This window comes from Bos indicus x Bos taurus, chromosome 6, assembly GCF_003369695.1.
Source record: "Bos indicus x Bos taurus breed Angus x Brahman F1 hybrid chromosome 6, Bos_hybrid_MaternalHap_v2.0, whole genome shotgun sequence".
Classification (NCBI taxonomy): Eukaryota; Metazoa; Chordata; class Mammalia; order Artiodactyla; family Bovidae; genus Bos; species Bos indicus x Bos taurus.
The window spans coordinates 16,648,026-16,673,598 of NC_040081.1; the positions used below are offsets into that span (position 1 = coordinate 16,648,026).

Genomic DNA, 25,573 nt, shown 5'->3' on the forward strand with positions numbered 1-25,573 from the left:
CAAATTCTTTTCCATCAGGGTCTTGTAATGATCAATAGCAAAATCAAATTCATTTACCTCAAGTGCCTTCTAAAAGTATTTTTCATTTTATGATTTGCCCTGCAGATTTACCCTTTCATTTCAAAACCAACAGATTTATGAAGCTAAGAGTATACTTAGAGAGACACAGTTGGGTGTTTTTCCTACTTTAATCCCGTATTCATTTTTACTTTTAGAGGAAAGAGGATTATAAACACTGTTTTATTTTCACTACTTGCAGCATCATCCTTTAAAATGTTTAACTTAGAAATGTCTTCCAGCAGTTGCCTTGCCACTTTCTAAAAGTTATAAAAATTCCTTGAGATTTCACAGTTCTAATTTTTGAAAAGAAAATTGAAATATCAGTTATAGTTGTCCATCAAACAAAACTACTCCAATGTCCACAAATAAATCAGCCTTTCAGGAAACTGATCTTTTCTTCATATTCCCTTTCTCTGAGAACTAAATCTAGCCCTTATTCTCACTAGTGGATTATCCTGTCACTTTCTGCCTTCAATGCTGGAGACCTGGGTTCGATCCCTGGGTTGGGAAGATCCCCTGGAGAAGGGAAAGGCTACCCACTCCAGTATTCTGGCCTGGAGAATTCTATGGACTGTATAGTCCGTGGAATCACAAAGAGTCGGACACAGCTGAGCGACTTTCACTTTCACTTTCTATTAAAATACTAGAATGAAAAAGTTTTTATCTACAGTTAATACAAGCAACTTCCTTTTATTTACAAGTTTACTACAACCATTATGCCTTATTGTCAAAATGAGATAAACCAGTAATTCTTCTCTTATTCTAATAAAAAAGAAAGCACATGGCAGTAGCATTTAAGAAGTCCAAAATTTACTTAGCCTCAAGTTGCTTCAATATCCTCATCTATTGAGAGTAGTAATATCTGTCCTATCTCTTGGGAGGGTTGTGAGGTAAAAATGAGATGAAAAAAAGGGACTTAGCAAAGTCAAACTTGCTTTTATGAATACAAAGGTCTTATTGTGCAAACTATTGCGGCCCTGACTCATTGGTGTTGATGGCTCTCAGATTTGATTTAGTAGAAATAGAAGTACTATTTTATTAACCACATTTATTTCACTTCCCATTCAGAGCTCAATTCAGTGTTAATGTTGGGGAAAAGAAACCAGTATCATTTTACAGTAAGACAGTATTTGGGGTCCTCTTCTATATGTTTCGTCATGTTTTAATTTTTCCTTGAGTAATAGCAACTACAAATGTCAAAGAAAATCATATGTTTCCTCAAATAAGCTACTTTATTATTTCCTTCTCCTTCCTAAGCTCTTTTTTTTTCCTTCCTCAAGGTTTTTGTGTTTTTCATTTTGATTCTTGACTATTGACCTGCTGGAAACCATTCTTTCTGAGATACGTTCATTCATTCACTATATATGTATCCAGCATATTTTATTTAGACACTGAATAAAAATAGGTACTGAGCCTGCCCACATGTGGCTGATCTCCTGATGGAGGGACGAAGAAAGACTCGGCAGAAAACACACACACAAATCCATAGGTAGTGAGCGTGCAGGACACGTAGAGATGTGCGGAGAGAGATGTGGATATGAGGGGCGAGTGTCTAGGTTGGTCGGTGAGGAGTTGAGGCGAAGCCACTCAAGACTTGAACAGACAAGCTGCCAGCCGTGGGAAAAGAAGACAGCGACTGAGGGAGGGAGCAAGTACCCCATGTACAGAGGCCTGAGGTTTGCCTCTTCTCTGGAAGAGACTGATGCGCATAACGAGGAGGTAGACCCTGGGACTCTGTGAGCACTTGCACAGAGAGAACAGCCGAGGAGACCCCAGTAGGTGCCTCTCTCCTTGTGGCTGTTTCTGTTTTCTTAATAGTCATCGTCTGCATTTGCTCCCTTTTGTTTTCCTTGTAGCGTGTTCATGAAAGAGAGGACCAGAAGGAGCTTGGAAATCTAAAGCCTTTGTCTGGCATCACCTCAGAAATAAGCAACATCCCAAGCACCCCCTGAATTCTCTCCGGGCAGCATCTATCTGCCCATGGAGAGCAGATTTGCCTTAGGAATGTAGTCACCCTCCATGAAATCCGGATGGAATACAATGCCTTTTAGAAAACCAGATTCTATCTCACGAGTTCCTCTCAGATCTTCTGTGTGTCCCTGTCACCCACAAGTCATCTATCATCCTGTAAATTTCCGGTGACCGTGTCACAATGAAGTAAGTGTAGGGCCAGAAAAAACGTGCCAGCCACAACTGTGGTGTGCTTCACGAGGAAAGCAAACTGACCAGCTCCGTGGCTTTTTGCAGCTCAACATCGTTAACCCTTTGACTTCATCTGTTGAACCCTGACTTTCTGAAGACCAAAAGAGTTAGGGAATTCCTAGCAAATGATAGCCAGTGACATTAATAAATTTCAGAAATGGAGAAAACTGAAACTCCAGATCTGCTAATGTATTGCTTTAGAATACAACTGTAGCACTCTATCGGAGAAGGCAGTGGCACCCCACTCCAGTACTCTTGCCTGGAAAATCCCATGGACGGAGGAGCCTGGAAGGCTGCAGTCCATGGGGTCGCTGAGGGTCGGACATAACTGAGTGACTTCACTTTCACTTTTCACTTTCATGCATTGGAGAAGGAAATGGCAACCCACTCTAATGTTCTTGCCTGGAGAATCCCAGGGATGGGGGAGCCTGGTGGGCTGCTGTCTATGGGGTCACACAGAGTCGGACACGACTGAAGCGACTTAGCAGCAGCAGCAGCAATAGCACTGTATCAGGGGAAGAGATTCATATTCATATATTTCTATTTATTTCAAGGAATGTAGTCCTCATGTATTTTGCATTCAAAGTAGTTTTAGAAAGTATATTGTTGATCTTGGAAATTATTGACATCTTCACAGCCATATGGATACAAAGTCTTAGGGAGCATAGTTTGACCCATTAGTCACGGCATTTCCCTTGGGCGCTCCTGTCAATAACGGCTCTCAGTGTGTTTGTGTGTTTCCTCTTCTCATAACTTGTAGAATAATCTTCCTGGGTTTCGTTTTAGGGTGACCCGGGATCGTCTGCTGCAGGAATTAAGGTAACTATATGCTTACAAGTGTTTGTACCCCAAGAGTTACAGTTTTGACTTTTGTATGTCTCTTGTTTCTCTTCTCTTTTACCATTTTGGATGGTTCTAACTCTGTTTCTATTCTCCTGCAATAATTGGCTTCCAAATACAACAGGGAGTATCTGCTGGAAGTCTAATAAAGGCTTAAACAATACCTTTCTGATTGGTTTTAATGGAAATGTGGATTTGTATGTAAGCTTTAGACATAGTCAAAGCAGAAAAAAAAAAAAAAAAAGGTTCCTATGTCTAGTAATATAGAGAGTAATAGAGTGAATGAAATGCATGTGTCATCAAGGAGGCTGGAAGTGTCCAGGGGTCTAAGGGTTCTGGAGAGTTCTTTTAAGACTGCCTTTTCCATCTTTGGTTTTCTTTGGCCAGGGAGAACCCGGAGAATCTGGTCGTCCAGGGCAAAAGGTAATTTCCCTATTCTAGTGTGGTTTTAGTACTATTTTATATTCACCATTTTACCATATCTGCTATCCACTGTGTAATATGAGAACAATTATTGAAAATGTTGCTGTTTTCATGCTTTGTATGCAGTGTTATTGTTTTTCATTTTAAAAGGGTTGATGCTGACCATAGCAAAAGTGTAAACACATTCTGTACATGTGAAAGGAAGTTTTATGAACTAAAGTCTGCATGTACTGAGCTGTTTAATACTAACAAGGATCATCTGGGTTGGAATGCCAACAACTTGTCTTGCATGTTTAAAGATACTCTGCATGTTTCTATCTTTCACGAGAAGAAATGAATATTTACTAAACTGTGTCAGTAGGGGATGATGGACAGTTCTTTTAAGATTATATTCCTTTCCTCTCATTTCAAATACTTCCCAGCTGATAGTTCTTTATGTGAATAATATCTTCCTAAGCAATGAATGTTATGTTGTACCAAGAGATTTGTTCATGAACTAAACTTTAGTTGTAGACACTAGCCAAACCACTTTAACCAATCTGTAGTCACATACATTAATTTTTTTTTTTTATCATTTGTGCCTCACCTTAGTGATAAATTAGAGGACATGCAGTGAATATGTTTATTCTCATTTGAGTCTGAAGCTGGAAACAACTGTTAGTAGTTTATCGTCTAAGCATCTGGATATCAACGCCCAGTGCAGATTTCAGATAACAGATATAGCTAACAAGTAAATGTGAATTCCACACTAGGTTAAACCTCCTAAGATCATGACTCTGCCTTTGTCTAGCAGTAACTAATGTTATAGAGAAAAAACATGAATAGAGACATAGAATATACCTCATTAGTATAAAGAAAAAGAATAAATCCCACTGTAGTAGTTTGGAATCTTAAAACATAACATTCAAAACTATTCCCACATTCTTGAAGTTATTGAGAGGATCATTGCTTTGTTTAAACACTTAGGATTAAAGTATTTTTTGAGAAGGTCTTTCACATCTTTTAATATTTCCCTAATTTAAAAATAGGTTTTTCTCTTGAAATTAAGAATCTGAGAGAAACGACTCATTAAGCTTAGTTTTAGATAAAGATGAGACTTTTCTGAAGAGCCCAGCAGAACACTGCAAATTTTTCTGTCCAATGCCTAAAATTTCCTACTGATTCTTTGTGTAAGAAATTTGAAATTAGTGATGTCACAGAGATCCATGATCTGTTTTGGTGTGAAAGAGCATCTGACTTTCTCTAATGAACTAATTTTAAGTTCCTTAGTCTTTAAAAATTGAAGGCTAAATTTAAGCTGCTCTCCAAATCTGTGATAAGGTAAAAGAAATGTCTGCAAAACTGGTATGTCTTTTTGAAACACAAAACAAATTTGCTATAATTTCATATAGGTTTCACTATTTTCAGGGTAGAAGATCCAAATTGATTTTCAATTGGTTAATAAAACTGTGCCTTTATCATGATTACTTAAAAATACATTTTAGATTCATTTCTGAAAGTTTGTAGGTTTACTTATGGAAACGTTGGCTTTTCTTTGCATTTTATTTAAAACCTGTTTTAAATTATATTGAGAGAATTAGATTATATCTGAATGAATATGTGTGTGAATGAATATGTGTATGAATATTACAACTCATCTGAATGAAAATGTGCCCTGAAATGAGCAATATCTTTTTCATCAATATTTAGGCCAGATTCTACCCTTTGATGCAATATCAGTTTCCCACAAATATTTATGACTTCCTTTGTTTAATATCTGGATTTGGCAATACTTACTCCAACATTGATGTAAAAGTAGTGTTCCCATGCTTGCTGGTTGCTTAGCTTGGAAAATGACAAACAGAATGAGTACAGAAGCCATTCAAGGACTCTTCAACAACGTTTGTCTCACCACTGTAGAACTGTGTTGTGGGTTCTTTGATATTTAAGCTTCTGCACTGGGGATGTTCTCAGAAAGTAGAGGATATCCTGACAGAATTGAAGTGCATTGATTAGTTCTCCCCTTTCTGGTATTTGGCAGTATGAAATTTGACTTTTAGTAACGTTCATAATGTAGGAGTGATTTCATTTCAGTTTTTTTTCTTTCATAAACTCAACAGGAGAGTCTGTGATTGATATGTGAGTTAGGGTATATGTATTATAAGGTGAGTGTGTAGATATATGAAATAGGCATTGTGTTTCATCACATGATTTTTTCCTTCCTACCTTCTCCACATCCAGTGGCACTGGTGGTAAGGTGGTGAGCCTGCTGCCTACCTAACTTCTCCACATCTTTTTGAAATTTATATGTATTTTTTAGTTTTAAAGGAGTGAAAATGCTTGTTGCTCCATCGAAAGGGACCATCACAGTAGAAGTATATCGAGAAACACCGGGTGTGTCACGGGGACACGGGGTGAAAGCAGAGAACTGACTTTAACAGTAGACTGGGTCTCCAATAATGGGGAATAAAGAATGAAAGGGAGAGAAAAAAGAAAACCAAAAGTATAATGTATCATTATAAAGTATAATCTACTTGGACAAGTAGTCTTTGAGTGGAATAACAAACCAATTCTTAGTTATGACCCAGACCTGACCTTGGGCTGTACATGCCCAAGAACTCAGCTCAATAAAGCTCTGAGTTAAGAAATAGGCAAGAATGGAGACATTAACTGAAGAACTATCTCTTAATTAAAAGACAAGCCTTGATGGTATAAAGATAGAGAATTTATATAAGAAGAAACATCTTCCTAAAAGTGTTGAGATGTTTCTCGAAGGGTCAAATTAAATGTTTTATAATCTTTTATTATGTGAACTTTTAAGTAAACATAAATTTGGAAAGGTCAAATTTATAAAAATCCAAGACTATGAAATATTAATTACTGAAATATTTGTTCATTAAATAGTAAATTTATAACGTTTATACCTATATACATATGCATATAACATAGGGAACAGCTAAATGCTCAAACTCTGTAAGTATTAAATCTATATTATAAAATATTCCACAATATCTTATACATATTTCTCATGTGAGAAACATGGGTGTGTGTCTATGTATGCATGTGTATGTAAATATCTTACTTTAGTCATTTATCTTTTTATTTTGGTGGGAGGGAAGAGCTTAGTGAGAAAGCTTTTGGAAAAACAGTGTTACAACCCATATGTTTAAATAGGGTTTCCACATGTCTTAAATAGGATGTCTTGAGTTTGGGGGCAGGGCTTCTCTAAGACAAAACAAAACTATGGACTTGTCAGCAATATGCTTACTTTTATTATTTGCTTATTATACAGCAGCTTACTGTATTTTGAAGGGTCTTATACTTTTTTCTTTGTAAAAGAGAATCTTCAGTGAAATATGAATAAGTTCATTTTACTAGATCTTCCTGAAGTCATTTATTGAAGGGGAAAAGGGAAAGAAAAAAGAAAATCAAAGATATAATGTTGTATCTGTGTAAAGTTTAATCTGCTTGGATAAGTATTCTTTGAATGGAATATCAAATTCTTAATAATTATTCTTTCTTCTCTGGCTTAATCTCATCTTAGTCTTGTTCACAAGGCAAACTTTTATTCATGTAGTTTCAAAAAGAATAGCTTTTCTTTTGCATTCCTGAAGCACCTTTGACCTAAACCATTAGGAAAGTCATTGTTCTTTCTATGTCTAATTATACAGCTTCATATAAACAGTATCTGAAGTCATTTTGTGATCATACCAGAGCAAATTATAGTTCTCCATTGTTTGAAAGTAATAATATTAAAGATTAAATGTCTGGCTGCTGTTAGTAGACTTTCCTTGAAATAGGATTGTTCAAGCGTTTAGAGTAGAAGGAGTTTGATGCTTCTGTCTCTTTTGGTATAGTTGGCATAGCACTGGCTTGCAATCCTGAAACAGTGTGACCCTTTTACCTTCAAATGTTATTTCCACAATATTTGGTCACCTCAGCCCAACACGGGATGGGCTTTCATCCCGTGAAATTTAGCAATTTTTTATTTTAGCAATTTTTAGCAACTTTTTTATGCTTTTTTAGTGGAATTCAGGAGATTTTTCAAGCAATAGAACTTCCTGTCAGTATACTTTGTGCTTAAAATAATGTAGACAATCCTGTGAAAATGAGAAGATTTAGCTTGACTCCAGTGTGCTCACCCAAAATGTACCACTTAATCTCAAACCTGTATTCAGAAACAGCTGCATGGTACCATTAGCTCTCAGTGGCTAAGCAGGGCTACCCCAACTCAACAATTGTCAGCTACATGGGCTGGAATTCAGTATAATCTTAACTATGCGTTTATCTTCTCATCATTCAGGAATGGAAAAGAAATAACTGTTATACTTTTAAGTGAGGAAGACTTTTCATGTGTATTGTTTTGATGTGACCATCTGTTCATACAGCCAACTCTTGATTATCTGAGGTAAGAGACCTCTGGAGTAGGGTGCATTGTTCAAATGCAAGTAATCCTCATTTCAGCTGATAGCTTCAACTTCTGCAGCAAGTCATTTACCAGACGGCTTCCTTCTCCTTTTCTCTCTCTCACCTTCTGGTAGTAATGACAATGAGCAAGGAACTGCTCATTCCCCAAAGGGAAACTCCTGGAAAACCTGCGTAAGGGTCAACCCATCCCTGAATCAAGAGTTGACTGAACTGTATAATCTCACCAAATGTCTTGAAGCTAGACAGTATATATTATATATATATATACCTACAGCAAGAATTCAACTGGGAGCATTTGCCATGTTTTTCTCAGATACTGTGCCTGAGTGAATACTGTTCTATAATGCTGTGTGATTTTCCTATCTACGTAGGGTGAACCAGGGCTTCCTGGGCTTCCTGGACTTCCGGGGATAAAGGTAAATACGCACTGACAGTCTTGGCTTCGTAGAAATGTAATTGCGGGAGTCACAAAAATGAAAAAAAAAAAAAAGTGAAAGCTAAAAATATACTGCTGTTCTTTAAATACTCACCAGCCATTTCAACCAATTAAATTTTTAAATGAAAAACAAAGCACAGGTAGCAGAAGTAGAATTACAGACAAAAAACAAACTTATAGTTACCAAAGGGGAAAGCGAGGAGGGGGATAGATTAGGAGTTTGAATCACTTTGCTGTATACCTGAAACTAACACAACACTGTGAAAATCAACTATACGTCAATTAAAAAAGAAAATGAAGCACAGGCATTTCTGAGTTTGTCATGGCTATTTGGATATATATTCACTATATAACCTACTATGCCCCTTAAATAAATGTAAAAATCATTTCACTTGAAGTCATAGGAATTCTTTCAAGTCTAGGAATGTCTCCCTTCACATTTAAATTTACTCTTAAAATCCTATCAGATTTTGACCAGAATTAGAGTCTTAACATCCCCATAAATCTAACCTCCAGGCAGCTGTTTTTGTGATTCACCCATTATAATAATCCCTCCAAAGTGTTTTGTGCCTCCACTTCCTGTCAATAGTTCTCACTGCAAACTACAAATCATATTACTAAGCTTTATTGACCCACGTACTATTCCCATAAAATTTGTATGTGTCTTTTTAAATAACTGCTTAAAGCTTAGTTTGAAAACATTGTTTTACACGTTTTTAAATCATCTAAAGATGTTAAGAAATGGGTTTTTTGTTTAAAATTTTTCATGTGGCAACTGACAAGGCTTAAAAGTTCTATTGCCTTGGCTGTAGTCACTCCCTTAGAATCAGCTTCTTATTTTAAGTTTCTTTTTTAATTCTAGAACTGTTTGATATGAGAACAGAATGCAAGGAGATTTTTCTTTACATTGTTCTTATCTTATAGGATTTTAAATTAATCTCAAGAGTGCTTTAGATGATTCTAAAGTTAACGTTCCTAGTTTCAGTAAGAGAGTTGTACATACTACTTTATGAAGATTGTATTTAAAATGTCTTACATGCATAATATGATTTTAGAATAAATATATTAAATTAATGAGTTCCCAGACATCATATGGTATAATATGTAGTATTTTATGAGGCTATTTGTTATAATTAACAGATATGAAAGCTATGAATTCCAGGTTGGCACTCAGAAATTTTGGTTCTGCGTTTTGTTTGATGTTTCCAGGTTAGCATTATAGATGTTTGGATAGGTCCTTTTAATGTATAATCTTTTGTCTTCTCCATTGAAAAGTACACTCTATAACAACAGTTTACTAAAGAGTTGAAATAATTTCCTTATCTTTTGATATTTAGCAAAAATAACTGAATAAATTGTATGTGATCTCATACTGTAAATATGCGATTAGTAATCCCCCATTGCACATCTTTAGGAGTCCCCCCCACACACACACACAAAAACTTTTTACTAATATTTGGAAAATCATAGATTTTTTTAAACAAATTTAAGAAAATTATATTCAGCACTACTTTAAAAGAACCTGATGGCATTTAAATAAGAGGGGGAGGGGATGCATTTAAAGGGGGAGCGTTTTGGAAAGACTAGGGCAGGATTTCCTGCAGTACTTGCCTGTAGGTCAGCTGGGCTCTGCCACCAACATCAGTCACATGCCGGGAATCTCAGTGCTGTGTGGAAATCCGGTTGTCCTTTCTCCGGAGCGTGAGCTTTCTTGTTAAGAGAGAGTACATAAGGGTGAAGGTATTGGGGTTTTTCCCTCCAAAACAAACAAACAAAGCTACTGTTTTTTCTCATTACCTTTGATTTCTGTCCTCCGCCAGGCAAGATATACCAGTGCATTTCTCTAGTCATCAGTGGACCAGTCCAGAGGTTTTGAGGTTTCAAATTGGGAAAGATGGTGATTTGCCATCTTTAATGTTTTTGTTTTTATTCCTAGGGTCATGGGAAGTTGCCAGACAAATTTTGTTGAAATCTTATAGCTGACATTTTCCATTGTTTTTCTAAGCTGACTGGTGACTATGGTGAAAGGAAGCTATTGATTGACAAAAACCTTTCTGTCATTCACTAGAGATACTTTTCTAGGTAATTATCAAGTGCTGTTGGGTAACTTGTCAGTATTCAATTTAAATCACCAGTTCTATTTTGGATTAATAGCTCTATCTTCTCTAGTTCAGAATGTAAGCGATATGCTTGCCTTATAATGTACTACATGCTCAATATAAACGAGTAATTCTGTAAAGGAGATAATTTAAAAACACATCATAGTAGCAGTCATTGGATATTTTTAAATGTAGAGTTAAAAGTTTATAAATTTATGATATAGCTTCATTAACTTGGGATATTCTTTATTCCTTTCATATGTCTTGCTTCTACTAGGTAGCTAACCATAGGACAGTTAACCTTGATTTCACAGTTTGAATGAGTAATAATACTTAGAAGATGAAACTATTATGTATGGATTTAGAATGCGTGGTAGCAAGAGCATTAGTCATAACCTTCCTAGACCTGTGTTTTTGTTTACCCTTTGGAAATACTTCCTGTTGCTACTCATCTCCCTATCTGCTGGTACTCCAGAGAGCATGCAAATGCCATCCATTATTTCCAAGACATTGAGGAAACCAGCCATGACATACCAGGGAAGCTTTGATTGCCACCTGTTGCTCTCCGGGAATGGTTGGAAACTTAATGAGTATCCACATGCCCTTGCACACAGCTCTCAGGAAATGAGCAAAGTGCCTGAGTACAGACAGCAGACTCATCCATCTATCACCTCAGAGTCCCACTCAGAGAAAAGTGCTAATACCTTCGGCATACATAAAAGTCACTAAGAACAGGCATTGCTTAATTTCAAACTACTCTCAAACTTCCGGCACAAGTATTGGAAAATGCGCTCACCATGTGGAAGACATTTGGAATTCCTATTTCATGCATTCATGGTTCATGTAGTGTTAAGATGTTCAACTGGGAAAATTAAATTATGCACAATGTACCATGCAAACATCAGTCTTCTGGAATAAGAATTGAGCTTAGAAAATTATTTTTATAAATAAGCCTTTAAATACATTTTTCATGGGTAAAGCTTATTGTGACTAGCTTTTCCAATATCACTCACTTAAAAGGGGAAGATTTCAAAATTCCTATTTTTAAACATGTTTTTCCTTTCCATACATTTTGAAACATTATTTACCCTTTTCATGGTTATGTTACCCTAGTCATTAAGTCACGACAGGCAGTGATCAATAGCCTTGACTTTAAAACCAGACTGCCAGTATGTAGATCCTGGTTCTACCCCTCACCAGTTGTGAAGCTGTGGCGTGATACTGGGCAAGTTACCTAATCTCTGTGTGCTGGGTTTCCTTATAAAATGGAAATTATTATTGTACATAACTCAAGGGGTTGTTGTGAGGATTAAATGAATTAATATATGCGCAGCTCCTAAAATAGTACCAAACATATAGTAAATGAGATATAAATTTTAGCCATTGTTAATTCTTTCTCTTGGAGCAGCTCAGAATATTGGAAACATTGTTAATGCACCTGTTCTATAGAGTCTTACCTCCTGTGGGTGATTTCAACCTAGAGATCATAAGGCCCATTTATACCCTGCAGGTTCATAGATGTGACTGAAAACTCCTCTGTAGTGATGGTTGAATGTTACCTTTAAGAGCAGTAAGATAACCTACTTTCTTACATCACACCATTCATCTTTTCCTCTGACCCAGTACATTCCAAGAACAAAGAATAAAGGAGCACAGCTTTCTGGGCGTAAGACGTGGTGCTGAGTTCTCCTTCCTGACACTGTTCACAGGAAAAGCAAAAGCAAAACCTGACATGTAATAATGAAATACTCTAGGCCCCATTCATAGCGTTGCCTAACCCCAGGCATTTTTTACAGATATGGATTTTCAATGCTGGCTTTTCTCCTTTCAACACTGACTACCAGTTTATCTCATCATATTCAGGAAGTAAATTCAGAAAAAAAATGTAGCTGATACAAGAAAATGAATGCAGTAGGGAGACCTAATACAGTAAAAATTACAACAAATCAGAAAAACAAACCATTTAGGTGGCAAAGAAATGTTTACAGTGTTTTCCCTCAAAGCTTGATATTTTTGTTCTGGCTTCCACATTAGTGAAAATTTGACATTCAGATCAAGAACTTGAGGATTGGGAGACAGTAACTAACTCATTATATAAATTCATCCTTGACACTAACTCATATAAGGACTAACTTTTACAGGTGGCAGAAATGTTGCTTTGTCATTCTTAGGATTAAAAGCAGTGCTCACTAACCTATGAAAATTTATCTTCTAAATCCACTGGAGATGAGGTTCCTTCCTCATATATACCAAATCACATTTTAAAAATAAATAAAGTTCTTGGAAATAACATGGGATGTGTAATGAATTCCTAAAAGAAAAGGAAAAAATACTGATTGGAAGGATAACATTGTGTTATTGTTACTTATAATTATTTCCTGCTTGCACAAAGTGTGTCTGAGCAGTTAAGTAGTTTAAGAATTCAATTAGGAAACTCATACAGCCAGAAATCAGAGAGTTTTTCACAGCCATAATGAAACCTCGAATAAATACAAGTATGCTTTCATGATGCAATCCCATGAAGAAAAAGAAAAATCAGAAAGTTATGTTTTCAAAAAAAAAAGAAAGTTATGTTTTCTGCTGCTGCTGCTAAGTTGCTTCAGTCGTGTCCGACTCTGTGTGACCCCATACACGGCAGCCAACCAGGCTCCACCGTCCCTGGGATTCTCCAGGCAAGAACACTGGAGTGGGTGCCATTTCCTTCTCCAATGCATGAAATTGAAAGGAGAAAGTGAAGTCGCTCAGTCGTGTCTGACTCTTAGCGACCCCATGGACTGCAGCCCACCAGGCTTCCCCAGTTCCTGGGATTCTCCAGGCAAGAACACTGGAGTGGGTTGCCATTTCCTTCTCCAATGCATGAAAGTGAAAAGTGAAAGTGAAGTCACTCAGTCGTGTCCGACTCTTATCGAGTTTTAAATAAACTTGCTATTGTATTTCATTTTCATCATAGCCACCAAAATGTTTAATTTGTACTCAAATGTGATCCTTCAGGGAAGTAAGTGTTTTGGGGACAGATTCCATTTTCTCATCCTTTTTTCCCCCCTCAATAGTTTTACAAATCAATCATTACCAAAACTGACTGCCTAGAGGTTCTTATTACAACAAATGTTCTTGCTGTTATCCTCAAAAGTAGGTATCATGCTGACTTGAATTCTAATTAGCCCTTAAGCTAAAAGAATATTGTACGGTTAATGCATTCAGTGTCAAGACAAATTAATCAAAATTATTGGTGATGCCTTTAGCACCCAGGCAAATCAGCACATATTTTCCAAACCCTGTTGTACTATTTTTTGGGCAATGAAAATTGGATGTGTTCTGGGTAATAAATATCATGGAAAGCATGACTTGGTTTAAGCTGGTATATTAGGTTAAAAAAATAATATCTTTTATTCCTTAATTGATAATGACATAAAAATAAAACAAATGGTAATAAATGAAAAACCAGAGAATTTTCTATGGGCAAGAACTAATCAGTTAGGACTTTCTGGCCACCATTCCATTTAACAGATGATAGGTTCTAGAAATTTATAGGGAAACAACTGCTAAACCATTTATTTATGAATGAAGCTGTCTCTACATTCTTACCTTGACTAGTAATTCCATCAACATATTTTTTGACTCTTCTCACTTATATGAAGGACACCCTTTTTGTATTTGACCAAAAGAGGTATTAAATGAACTGTCCCAATAGCCATTTGAAGGGTAAAAATACTTTCTTGTACACGTATATATGTACACATGCTGTGCTTAGCCATCAGTCGTGTCTGACTCTTTACGACTCTTTGGACTGCAGCCCACAGGGCTCCTCTGTCCGTGGGATTTTCCAGGCAAGAATATTGTAGTAGGTTGCCATGCCCTCCTCCAGAGGATCTTCCCAACACAGGAATCGAACCCGTGTCTCCTGTGTCTCCTACATTGAAAGCAGATTCTTTACCTGCTGACCCTACTTTCTTGTCATGTATTAAATGTGAGTTTGAAGAAAAGTCAGTCAGTATTTTATTATGGCATTCCAGGACTTAATGACTTAATGGTAAATTGTTAGATTTCAGAAAGATCATGTTTTTAAGGGATATGTTTTTTTACCCTTTTGTAATAAAGCCAGATTTTGTTGCCTTATTAGTTGGTAACGATTTTTGTTTGCTTTGTTTGGGGGTTTTTTGTTTTGTTTTTGAGGGTTTTTTGGCCAGAATACATAGAGCTTAAGCTATCTCAATAGACTGTCTAAATTTTTTTAAAGTGATGGTGAATGAAAAGTGGCTTCAGTCAAAAATCTTATCTTTGCAACATCTTCTTTTATCTTGCAGAGTGAATAGATCCCACCTTTTCATAACTTAATTATCTTTTGATTTACTTTATTTCTCTGTGTACATACTGCCAATTTATAGAAGAAAACAGAGAGAGGAACTCTAATATTGACACTAGTCAACAGGGGAAAGTTTTGTTGGGTATGAAGAGAAGATAATTTTTTGAAATTTAGCCCCATATTAGTTACTATGACTTATGCCCATTGAGCTTTATAGTACAAGATCAGTGCTGTGGCTGCTGAAAGGTTTAGCTACAATTAGAAAGCTCAGTGTGAGATCCTTAGGCCCTCCCAATGTGGTCATGTATAAGTACACCTTTGATTTCAGCTATAGCTATTCTTTGTAGATTGGATTCTGCATCTTTAAGTACCCCCACTGTTTAAAGTTCCCATTCAAATTAGCAACCTGTGTCAGATTTTCAGAGAGCTCTGTTTGCTGCTACTGCTGCTCCCAGTTTATTTCTAGACCTACCAATTGTGCTTTATCCTAAATTAATAGCATTTATTCTGCCCAGCCCAAATCCCAGTTTACTTGCCAAAACCACAGTCACCCCATTATTCACCTTTTCTACCAGCTCAACACAGGCAGATGTGTTACCATCTGGGTATTGAGACCTAGTGTTCAAACTAATTGGTGGTGAGCTAATGAATTGATGTTAAGGCGAAACAAAAGACAAAACTCATGAAACAACTAAAGATAAATATCTAAGATAAGACAGGAAAGTTAAACCATTTTTTTTAATTTGAAATTTGATGCTGCATTAATGCCATTTCCAATAGCATGTACAGAGCTGCGATTTCTGTTTCTCTGACAACAGTTTGATCACTGACAGGCATGTGGTTTGGGTAGCAGAATTTGGTGGCCAGCCATTACTTATGTTTTAGCAATTAAAAGGTTGGATTGTATTAAGGGTTCTGATAAATAGTGTTGTATTTTTTTTTTTAATTTCCAGGCTTTGGTTAAATCACAGCTCTGTATTTATTTTAAGAGTTAGCCATTACATTGTTTATATTTTTCTGTTTGCCAAGAGGGTAGATCTCATGGGATATTGCCAGAACCAGTGAAGACAAAACAATAAGAAAAACAGTGGATTATCCTGGGTTTAATCGTTATGATCATGGTAGAGGAATAGAACATTTTAGGATGCTTGTTCCTCTCCATTCTTCCCCTCTTCTCTTCCTCCATCTCTCTCCCTGCTAGTTGGTTGCCTTCACTCTTTTGATTCACTTCCAATGAGATCAACAACTCCAATATGAACGGAACTCTGTTTTACTTTGTAATCTTATTCTCAATAATAACAAAAGTAAAAACCTCAAATGTTATCACATTTGAGATAGTGAGTAAATAGGTAGAGAGAATGAAGGAAAATTTCATTTTGAGATATATATGTGTGTGAAAGAAAGTGAAAGTGAAGTCGCTCAGTCGTGTCTGACTCTTTGTGACCCCATGGACTGTAGCCTACCAGGCTCCTCTGTCCATGGGATTTTCCAGGCAATAGTACTGGAGTGGATTGCCATTTCCTTCTCCAGGGGATCTTCCAGACCCAGGGATCGAACCCAGGTCTCCCACATTGTAGACAGATGCTTTACTGCCTGAGCCACCAGGGAAGCACTGTATATGTATGTGTATATATATATATATATATATATATATGAGTAAAGCAGATTAAAGTGGCTCTGAAGTAATTATGCTCTTAATTTATTCCTATACTATTCATTGATGTCCTGGTGTTCATAACAAACCAACGTTTGATGCCTCTGACTTTCCCGCATTTTCTTAGACATTTTTTGGTTGTCATTTGTTTAAAAAAAGCACTAGCACATCATAAACTGAAAAGATTAATATTGTTTCAGAAAAGGTCACATTTTATTGTTTTCACTTAAATGGTAGAGCTATTTTACTTGCTGTTTCCCTGTATAAATAATGACAGCCAACATCTGCCCTTTTCTCATGTTATTCCAACAGTGGCCCACTGAAATTATAATTGGGTTTTCTAGTTCAGGTAATTGCCTTGTAGAAAAGTAAAGGGGAAAAAACTCTGGATTTAATTGTTTCTTAATTAAAAGTATGATAGGAGCTTAATTCCATTATGGTGCCAATTTCCTCTATTGCATCTCTCCCACACTTTGTCTATTCAGGCAATCTGTGTGGATAACTTCTAATTTAGCAATATCCTATTTCCTGTTGATTATATGAGATTAGATATGTAAAAACAGCTCTGTGAATCATCATACAGTTCAATAGAAATAGTTACTTCTCCCGCATATTGCCCTGAAATTTACGAAAACTCATTTTTGTGTAGTCTAATTTACTTCAAAGATGATTTTGCAAAAGCATTTTGTGTTTGAGTCATATTTTAGCTGCTTTCCCCTACCTTCCTTTGACTCAGTCTCCTTCCTTTATCCTGGATAACTAGAATTATGGCTAGAGTAGAATAACCAGTTGCTTATTTTTTTAATCACATCAAAGTATTTATAGAACCATAGGTTGTCATAACCTTTCTGCTAGACATTTTAGGAGATTCTAGGACCTTTAAACTCTATATCAATCCTTGCAAAGAGGCAAGATTTTTTTTAAGGATTACATTATTTAGGGAAATTTAACAGATATGACCATTTTCTCCTTTTCTTTTCTTACAGGAATAAAATTCATTCTTAGTAAACCTGTCATTTGTCTACCTTACACGTGGTTGGCTTTTCAATCCTAAATGTTCTGGCAGATGGATATTGACTCATAAAATGATTACATAGTCACATGAGAAAATTTAGGGTTACTTCTTGAAAGTAATTGAAGAAGTACTGAATATAACCCCATACAGGTTGTAAAGAATCAAGAAGTTAAAAAAAAAAAAAAGAGTCAAGAAGTCACCATGTGTATTACCAACTAGCTATTGAGATATTGTAATAGTACTACTAATATTAATACTACTACTACTAATAATAATATTGGTAGCTGGCATTTTTGAGCCTATAAGATAAGAGCAACAATAACATTTATCATTCACTTACTTTGTTCTAGAGTTGGTGCTGATTGCTTTGTTCACATTATCTAATAAATCTTGACTAAGCCACCCCCAAATGACACCAGAATCATACATTATTTGGCACCTCAGGATTCCAGCTTGCAAAGTCAGGCTTTAACTCAATTCTGTATGTTTGTACCAACAGTTCTCAAAGATTTAACTTCAAAACCCTTTTACACACCCAAAAATTAAGATTTAAAGAGTTTTTATTTGTTTATACATATTGATGTGTCTGTATTAGAAATTAAAATAGAGAAATTTAAACAGGTCATTATATGTTAATTAAATAACATTTTATGAAATATAGCTGAGTTTTACAAAACAAACAAAAAATTAACAGGAATAGCAACATTATTATCGTTTTATGTTGTTTTTTTTTTTCAAATCTCTTCAACATCTGACTTAATCAAAGGTAGCTTGATTCTCTTACCTGCTTCGATTTTCTTTCTGTTGCAATTTGTCTTGGTTGAAGCACAAGAAGGAAAACCAGCCTCATATAGATATGTAATTGGACAAAGGAAGATGATTTTCATAGCCTTTCTATAAAAGTGTGGATGTTCTTTCTTAATACTACCCCAAACTCTACAAGTGGTAGCTTCAACTTAAAGGTTAGGTACAATGTGAAATCTGAAACCATGTCGATGAAACTTTCCAACTCTGTACAATAATAAGGTTAAGTGAATAGGCGCTCTGAGACCTCTGGTATAAGCCTAGGAAAGTAAGAAGCAGCCCAACCAGCTTAAGGCCATGAGTAGACATATTTATGCCTTATTTACTTCAATAATTCTTTCAAGCCTGAGACAGGAAAGGGACCAATGATTATTTCCTCCCCATCCTGCCAAGACATAGACTAGATGGACACAATGTCTCTAAAGAAATTGAGAGCTCTGGAGTTAAATAATCATAAAACTGTGGTCCTAAAGTTAAGTATTGTTTCCCTTGAGTAAATTGAAGGAAGAAATGAATGTATTGAGATGGCGGATGCTTTCTTAGAGTGGCAGGAAAAAGTATAACTAATCATACTCAAAGTCTTTAATACTAGTCAGTATTAATAGTGCTAAAGTTGTTAAGAGTCCAGTCCTTTGCTAATTTTATATCTTGAAATAAAAATTTTTACCCTGAACATTCTGCTTGAAGGAAATTTCTATCCATTTTACTCAGGAGAACTTAAATAGATTCTGTTTTTAAAAAGGAAAAAAAAAAACAACACTTCAGCCATTGAGATCACAAAGCCTTATTTATTTGTGAATTATGAAATTGCATGCTTTGTCTTTTTATGAACTAAACCCTTGCCTGAATAAGAAAAACATTTTTGCAGCATTTACTCTTTTTTCTTCTCTTTTATTAGTATGCTTTAATGGTGCTTCCATTTGCTTTGCTAGCAGTGAAATCTTTATTTCCACTTGAAGATATATGAATCTTGTTTACCTTTAAACTTTCTACCTGTTAACTTGCATTATATTTTCATGATATAATGTGGTTGCATTATATTTTCATGATATAATGTGGTTGCATTATATTTTCATAATATTTTCATGACAGAAAGTGGTTACTAATAATATACATGACTTTAATACAGCCTTTTTTCTTGAGGGTGGAGAGGGAAAATTTTTATGCTTGTATATATCATTTTATTGAGAGAAATATCTTACATGTAAATAAATGTTTCTTAACTTTTTTTGCTGTTGTTTCAAATAAGTTAAACTTTTTTTACAAGAAGTAGAATGGTCGTCATTGATTTTTCTGAATATAGTTGATTCTCATTTTAGGCTATTACGAGATCCATCCAAGGCTATTTGTTCAGCTTTTCCTCTCCACTATGTGTAAGGGTATGGAGACAAGTAGAATACAGTTATAGAAATTTCGCAAACAATAAACCTAGAGCATTAGTTCCCCTACATTTTTTTTTCTTAAACCAGTACCCTGAACATCAGAGCTAGAAATAAATCCATTTGAGTTATTCATCAAGGGTGATCTTTTTGTTCCCTACCCAATACCAAGGTTTTATATGGCATATATTTTTTAAAAACTCAGTATTTCAAAAATATTTGATGGCATTCTAACATTTCATATAAAACATCTTCTCTGCATCTTTCTGCTCAGCGCTAAAAAAAACAAATGTTGAAATATAGGTACTTTAAAAGAAAATCAAATTTATCAAACAACATTAGCAGAAATAATCCAATGGGGAAAAACAAATAAGCAAACAAATCCCAGGAAATATGGGAACAGAGTCATTATGTTTTTGCTTTGTTTTGCTTGAAAACATCATCACAGATTTCAAGAAGTTAGAATTTTACATTTGAGCTCATGTAGTTAAGAAGAAAATAAAACTTTACAGTTTATATGTGAACACTGGTCTCGGGTGTTCACTGGTGCCAAATATATGGTGTTTTTCCAACACTGGTTCTCCAACTCTGATTCTCTGACACCAACTCATGTCCTATTGTGACACTCACTGCTCAGAGTTAGCTTCAGATTCCACAGGTTTAAGGGTTCAGTCCCACAAGACGGCCCTCACTTCAGACCCCAGTCCAAGTACCACCCCTCCTTACCTGCACTTCCATCTGACTTGGTTACAAATTCCAGGGTGCTCACAGCCACTCACTCCCACCCCTATCCAAGCTCGATAATTCGCTACAATAACTTACAGAACTCAGGGAAATGCATACTTACCATTACAGTGTAGTGCAAAAGGTGAAAGTGAACACTAGCCAAATGAAGAGATACAGAGGGTGAAGTCAGAAGGGTCCTGAGTGCAGGAGCCTGTGACCCTGTGGAGTTGGGGTGCCATCCTGCTAGCACATGGAGATGTTCATCAGCTCAGAGGCTCTCCAGTCCCCATTGCCTAGGTCATCTTACGGAGGCTGTGTTACGTTGGCATGATTGATTAAAGCTTTGCCCACTGCTGAGTTAACTCAGTCGCCAGCCCTCTCCCCTCTGGAGAGATGGTAAGAGGACGGGAAATGTTGAGAGTTCCAACCTTCTTATCACAGCCTGATCCTGAAGCTCTCTAGAGGCCCACCACAGTCACCCCATTAGCAACAGGTATTTTTAAAAGAAGCTTAGCTTGTTGCGAGTAACAAAAGATGCTCCTATTTACTCTTCAGTTCAGTTCAGTCACTCAGTCGTGTCCAACTCTTTTCGACCCCATGGACTGCTGCATGCCAGGCTTCCCTGTCCATCACCATCTCCCGGAGCTTGCTCAAACTCATGTCCATCAAGTTGGTGATGCCATCTAACCATCTCATTCTCTGTCCGCCTTCTCCTCCTGCCCTCAATCTTTCCCAGCATCAGGGTCTTTTCCAATGAGTCGGTTCTTTGCATCAGGTGGCCAAAGTATTGGAGCTTCAGCTTCAGCATCAGTTCTTCCAATAGATATTCAGGACTGATTTCCTTTAGGATTGACTGATTTGATCTCCTTGCAGTCCAAGGGACTATTACTCTTACTACTCAGGAAATTCCAAAGATTTTAGAAACTAGGAACAAGACCAAATATATTTTTCTATTATACTACAACTGGGTTTCCTCCAGGTAATAGAGAAGAGATTTTGGAGGTATGGCAAGGAGAGATTTTTTTGCTTTTTATGCTGAACATTCTTGAATCTCTTCCCTAGTCACACCCACTGAATCACTCATGCATTGCTGCCTACCATATAAGCATCCCAAACTGCAGTGACTTATAACTACAGTCAACTCACATTTTGGGAGGAATAAGCATCTGAGTGTAGCTCAGCTGGGTACCTCTAGCTCAGTGTCTCCCAGGAGGATGCAATCCAGCTGTCAGCCAGGGCTGTGATCTCATCTGAAGACTCTAATGGGATGGAGCACCTGCTCCCAAGTTCACACATATGGCCATTGGCCGACCTTGGTCCTCACCTTGGGGACCTGTCTGTAGGGCTACTCACAGCATGGCAGCTTGTTTCCTCCGAAGTGAATTGACTCAACTGAGAGAGGACAAGAAAGAGCCCTCAAGATGGAAGCTACAGTCTTTTAATAACTTAGTCTCAGAAATGATATCCTATTACTTCTTGCATATTCTGCTCATTAGCTATGAGTCAGTAAATCCTGTGCACACTCAAGCAGAGGGGTTTTGCAAGGGAATTGAATACCAGCAAGTGGTATCATTGAGGCCCATCTTACAGGCTGCCTACCACATCCACCCCAACATAATGGACCTGATTTGGTAAATGATAAGAAGCACGAGACAATAGATGAGAAAGAAAATTGTAAAGACATTTATCTGGTCTCTTTGTCACTTTTACTTTTCAGAGCTTCTCCAAAGTTTTGCTCAAAGTGTTGTCACTGGTCAAAACCAATTCTAATTAATTTTATAGTTAGTATCTGGATCTCAGCAAAAGCTGTATACAATCAAAGAAGTAAAATCCCAGTGAAGTGAAAAGTGAAAGTCACTCAGTCTTTGCGACCCCATGGACTATGCAGATTCTCCAGGCCAGAATAGTGGAGTGGGTAGCCGTTCCTTTCTCCAGGGGATCTTCCCAACCCAAGGATAGAACCCAGGGATTGAACCCAGGTCTCCCACATTGTAGACGGATTCTTTATCAGCTGACCCACCGGGGACGAACAATAGTTCACATATTTACTGTCAAACATGTGGTGATCTCATCTGTCCATTTTTTTTAAAGGGAGAACCAGGTTTCATTGGTCCTCAGGGAGAACCAGGCTTACCAGGGTTACCAGGAACAAAGGTAAGTGGAGTGTTTTCCCCTTCCTTTCTTTCTGAAAAATTTTTGTGGCATATTTTTAGTCCATTTTGTTACTCAGGTGACCAGATAGTCTTGCCTAATAGAGAACTAAATCAGCTTAGCACCCATTCCCAACACTTCTCATAGTAATAGCATATTATTGTAATTAGAGTAATAGGAAGTTAATTCCAGAAAGCCTTAGGCAGGGCAACAGGATGGTGGGATACATTCGTTGTTCCAGTTGTCCCCCAGTTGCACCTAAATTGATGTGATGCTGTTAGTCTTCTGGCCATATGGAAAAGTGAGGCAATTCTGAGAAGGAGAGGTAGAACTCATTAACTCCAGCTCCTCGTTACCCATTTGAAGACATACTTGTAAATCAAACATGAACTCCCTAGATTGCAAAGGCAAGTTCTGATGTCATATAGATTCCTAGTGCTTCATCCTGAAAGGATCCATCCTGAAAAACGTCTGCAGAAAAATCCTGTAATGAAAACCATCTCATGATCTTCCACTTGGCAACCCGAGAGAGGGCCCTGAAAGCAAAATCTATATGCTGCCATATAAAAAGTTATGTTGCTGTGGATACAGTCAGAGCCATGGTTCCCTTTTTATCTACCCGGAAAGACATAAAAAGGTGCCGTTCTGAGGATGGAACTTTATTCATGACAGACTCATGAATCAAAGAAAGAGCAAAATTAGATCAAACTACATTCTTTTATTTTTAAACTGTAGCAGTCTTTGCCTCAATGTGTATTTCCAGATATAAGCCAGGATGACTTCCAAGAGCTCGAGAAATATGTTCCTGGTCTGTTCTGACAGAGGAGTCCTCATTTCCACTGGTCAAGAGAAAATAACTCTAATCCTAGTAAATGGAAACTACGCATGGCCTAAGGGGGACTGAAGCTCGGTCGAATTTACGCAAAATTGCTCTTTTCTCAGCAAGTTCTTTTTCACATAATGAGCTGACAAGCTTATTAACAAAATATGAGGAATGCCTGCTTTAGCCTGAACAGATTTACACACAAAGTGCACTTTCTAGAATCAAGTGAGCTAGATCAGGAGGATAACAGGCATCCTGTGTCCACATCAGAACAGTTGTATGGCTTGCAGCCTCAGAGTCAGGCAGAGAAAGAGGTGGCTTTGTGGATAAGTGCAGAGAAGCGGGAAACCTGCTCAGTGCCAGCGAGGACCAGGCATGAATGTGATTTCTGTTTGTGGCATCTTGTTTGCGAAACAAGGAAAAATAGAAGAAACACAGACAGACCCCTGGAGAGTAGAGTTCATCCCTAAATATCTTTTCTTTTGTTCATTTATTTTAAACTGTTCCATAGTCAAAAAATTCCAGATGTAGAGCTATAAAATCAACATTAATTACTGTCCATGAAGAACCTGGGCTGACTTTACAGATCCCATACTTTTATAACAAATATTACTTTGCACTCCCAAGAAAAGTAAAAACTGTACTGTAACTGCTTTGTAGTTCCACAGAAAGGATGTGAATAAGAAATTCATTTAAGAATATTTTGAAGTTAATTTTTGGCTAAACTGCCTAACATGAAATTGGTATCATAATGGAAAAATCATGATTATTTAAAAATCTCTTTCAGCCAAATACTAGTCTTTTTCCAGTTGTGTAGACAGGATTTGTACCAATAAATTCAGATTTTAAAAAAACTAACACTGCATATTTTATCCCCAACACAATGAAGAGAGAGCATAATGAAGATGTATAATGGTATCTAAAAATCTGTTTTATGTGCTGCTGTATTCTCAGCATCTGTATCAGTGCCTGCAAGAAATCTACATCAGTCTAAAGAAATAGGACTTTATCATGAATAATTTAGAAAACTTTGAATAATATTGTTTATTCATTAATTCAACACATTTTTTCCCAGACATTTTTCTATTGAGAATGGAGATTAAATGCAACAAAAACAGTTTCTACTGAAGCTTACACTGTAATATGTGTGAGAAAGGGATGGAAGGAAAAAAAAAATGTAATTCCAGAGAATAATAAGCAATTAATTAGGGGTATTATGTTAATAAGTGATTCTAGGTAAATATATAGAGACTTCACACCTATGATATATATGCTATAGAGAAATGATTTTCTAAGATTTTTGCTTTTCCCTAAAATAAGATTATAGTTACCATTTTAGAATTCATCTGTAAAATATTAAGCAAATAACCAAACATTTATAAATGTAAATTCCATATACCAGTAGAAGCACTTCAGTTTCTAATCCCTGGAAAATCCCTTCTGGAGCATTTTTTCCATCTTCTGCCTCCAGTCAAGTTCCAGCCTCTCCATTCTTCTACTCCCTTTTGATTCATACTGAGAAATTTACTCAGTCTTCCATAATCCTGGCCCTAATCTATCCCACCTCCCCTGCAAAACCACAGAGTCTTCCCAAAGTGGGCATGATACAGATAAAGATCTTGGAATTCAAAACTCTCCATCACCCATAACAAATCCAACCCTACTTTCTTTTCCTTTCCAAGATGAATCTATCCTTTAGTGAGGAGGGTGCCTCCTTCATCCATTAACATGCCATCACCAGAAGTCAAAACTTGTTTGATTATTCAAATTCTACCCATCACACAGGAAGCTGAACTCTCAATTCTGTGTTCAGGGAAAAACAGAACCATCTTCCTAGAGGGTGATTTGGCAAGATTTTAAAGTGTTTTTATTTTTGACACAGACATTTCCCCACTAGGAATTTATTCTGAGAAAATGACCAGAGATGTGCAAAATATTTACATACCAAAACATCTATGCAAAAATTGAAGATTGAGTACAATCCATTCTAAATTACAGCTCTCCCATGTTAAAGGCTTTGGGAAAATTACTTAATCTTTCTGAGCTTCAGTTTCCTCATCTGTAGACTATGGATACTAACACCTTTCTCATTTGTCTTGAGAACTCAATAGGATAATGCATGTAAAGTGTTGTGTGCACTCCTCAAAAGCACAGTCATAAGCAATAATAATTGTAAAATACACCCTACCCATCCTTCAGGCGGAGAAGGCAATGGCACCCCACTCCAGTACTCTTGCCTGGAAAATCCCAT

At 36.7% G+C, this 25,573-nt stretch overlaps 1 protein-coding gene across 6 annotated transcripts in view; it reads left to right on the forward strand.

Annotated features, from left to right (window-relative positions):
- COL25A1 (collagen type XXV alpha 1 chain) overlaps nucleotides 1-25,573 on the forward strand; it is a 516,002-nt gene that overhangs the window by 438,361 nt on the left and 52,068 nt on the right. For all 6 annotated transcript variants that reach the window (XM_027543862.1, XM_027543859.1, XM_027543858.1 and 3 more), the window contains exons 16-19: nucleotides 3,049-3,081; nucleotides 3,490-3,525; nucleotides 8,304-8,348; nucleotides 22,440-22,502. In XM_027543862.1, coding sequence (XP_027399663.1) covers nucleotides 3,049-3,081; nucleotides 3,490-3,525; nucleotides 8,304-8,348; nucleotides 22,440-22,502 — 177 coding nt within the window. The remainder of the gene's footprint in view (nucleotides 1-3,048; nucleotides 3,082-3,489; nucleotides 3,526-8,303; nucleotides 8,349-22,439; nucleotides 22,503-25,573) is intronic.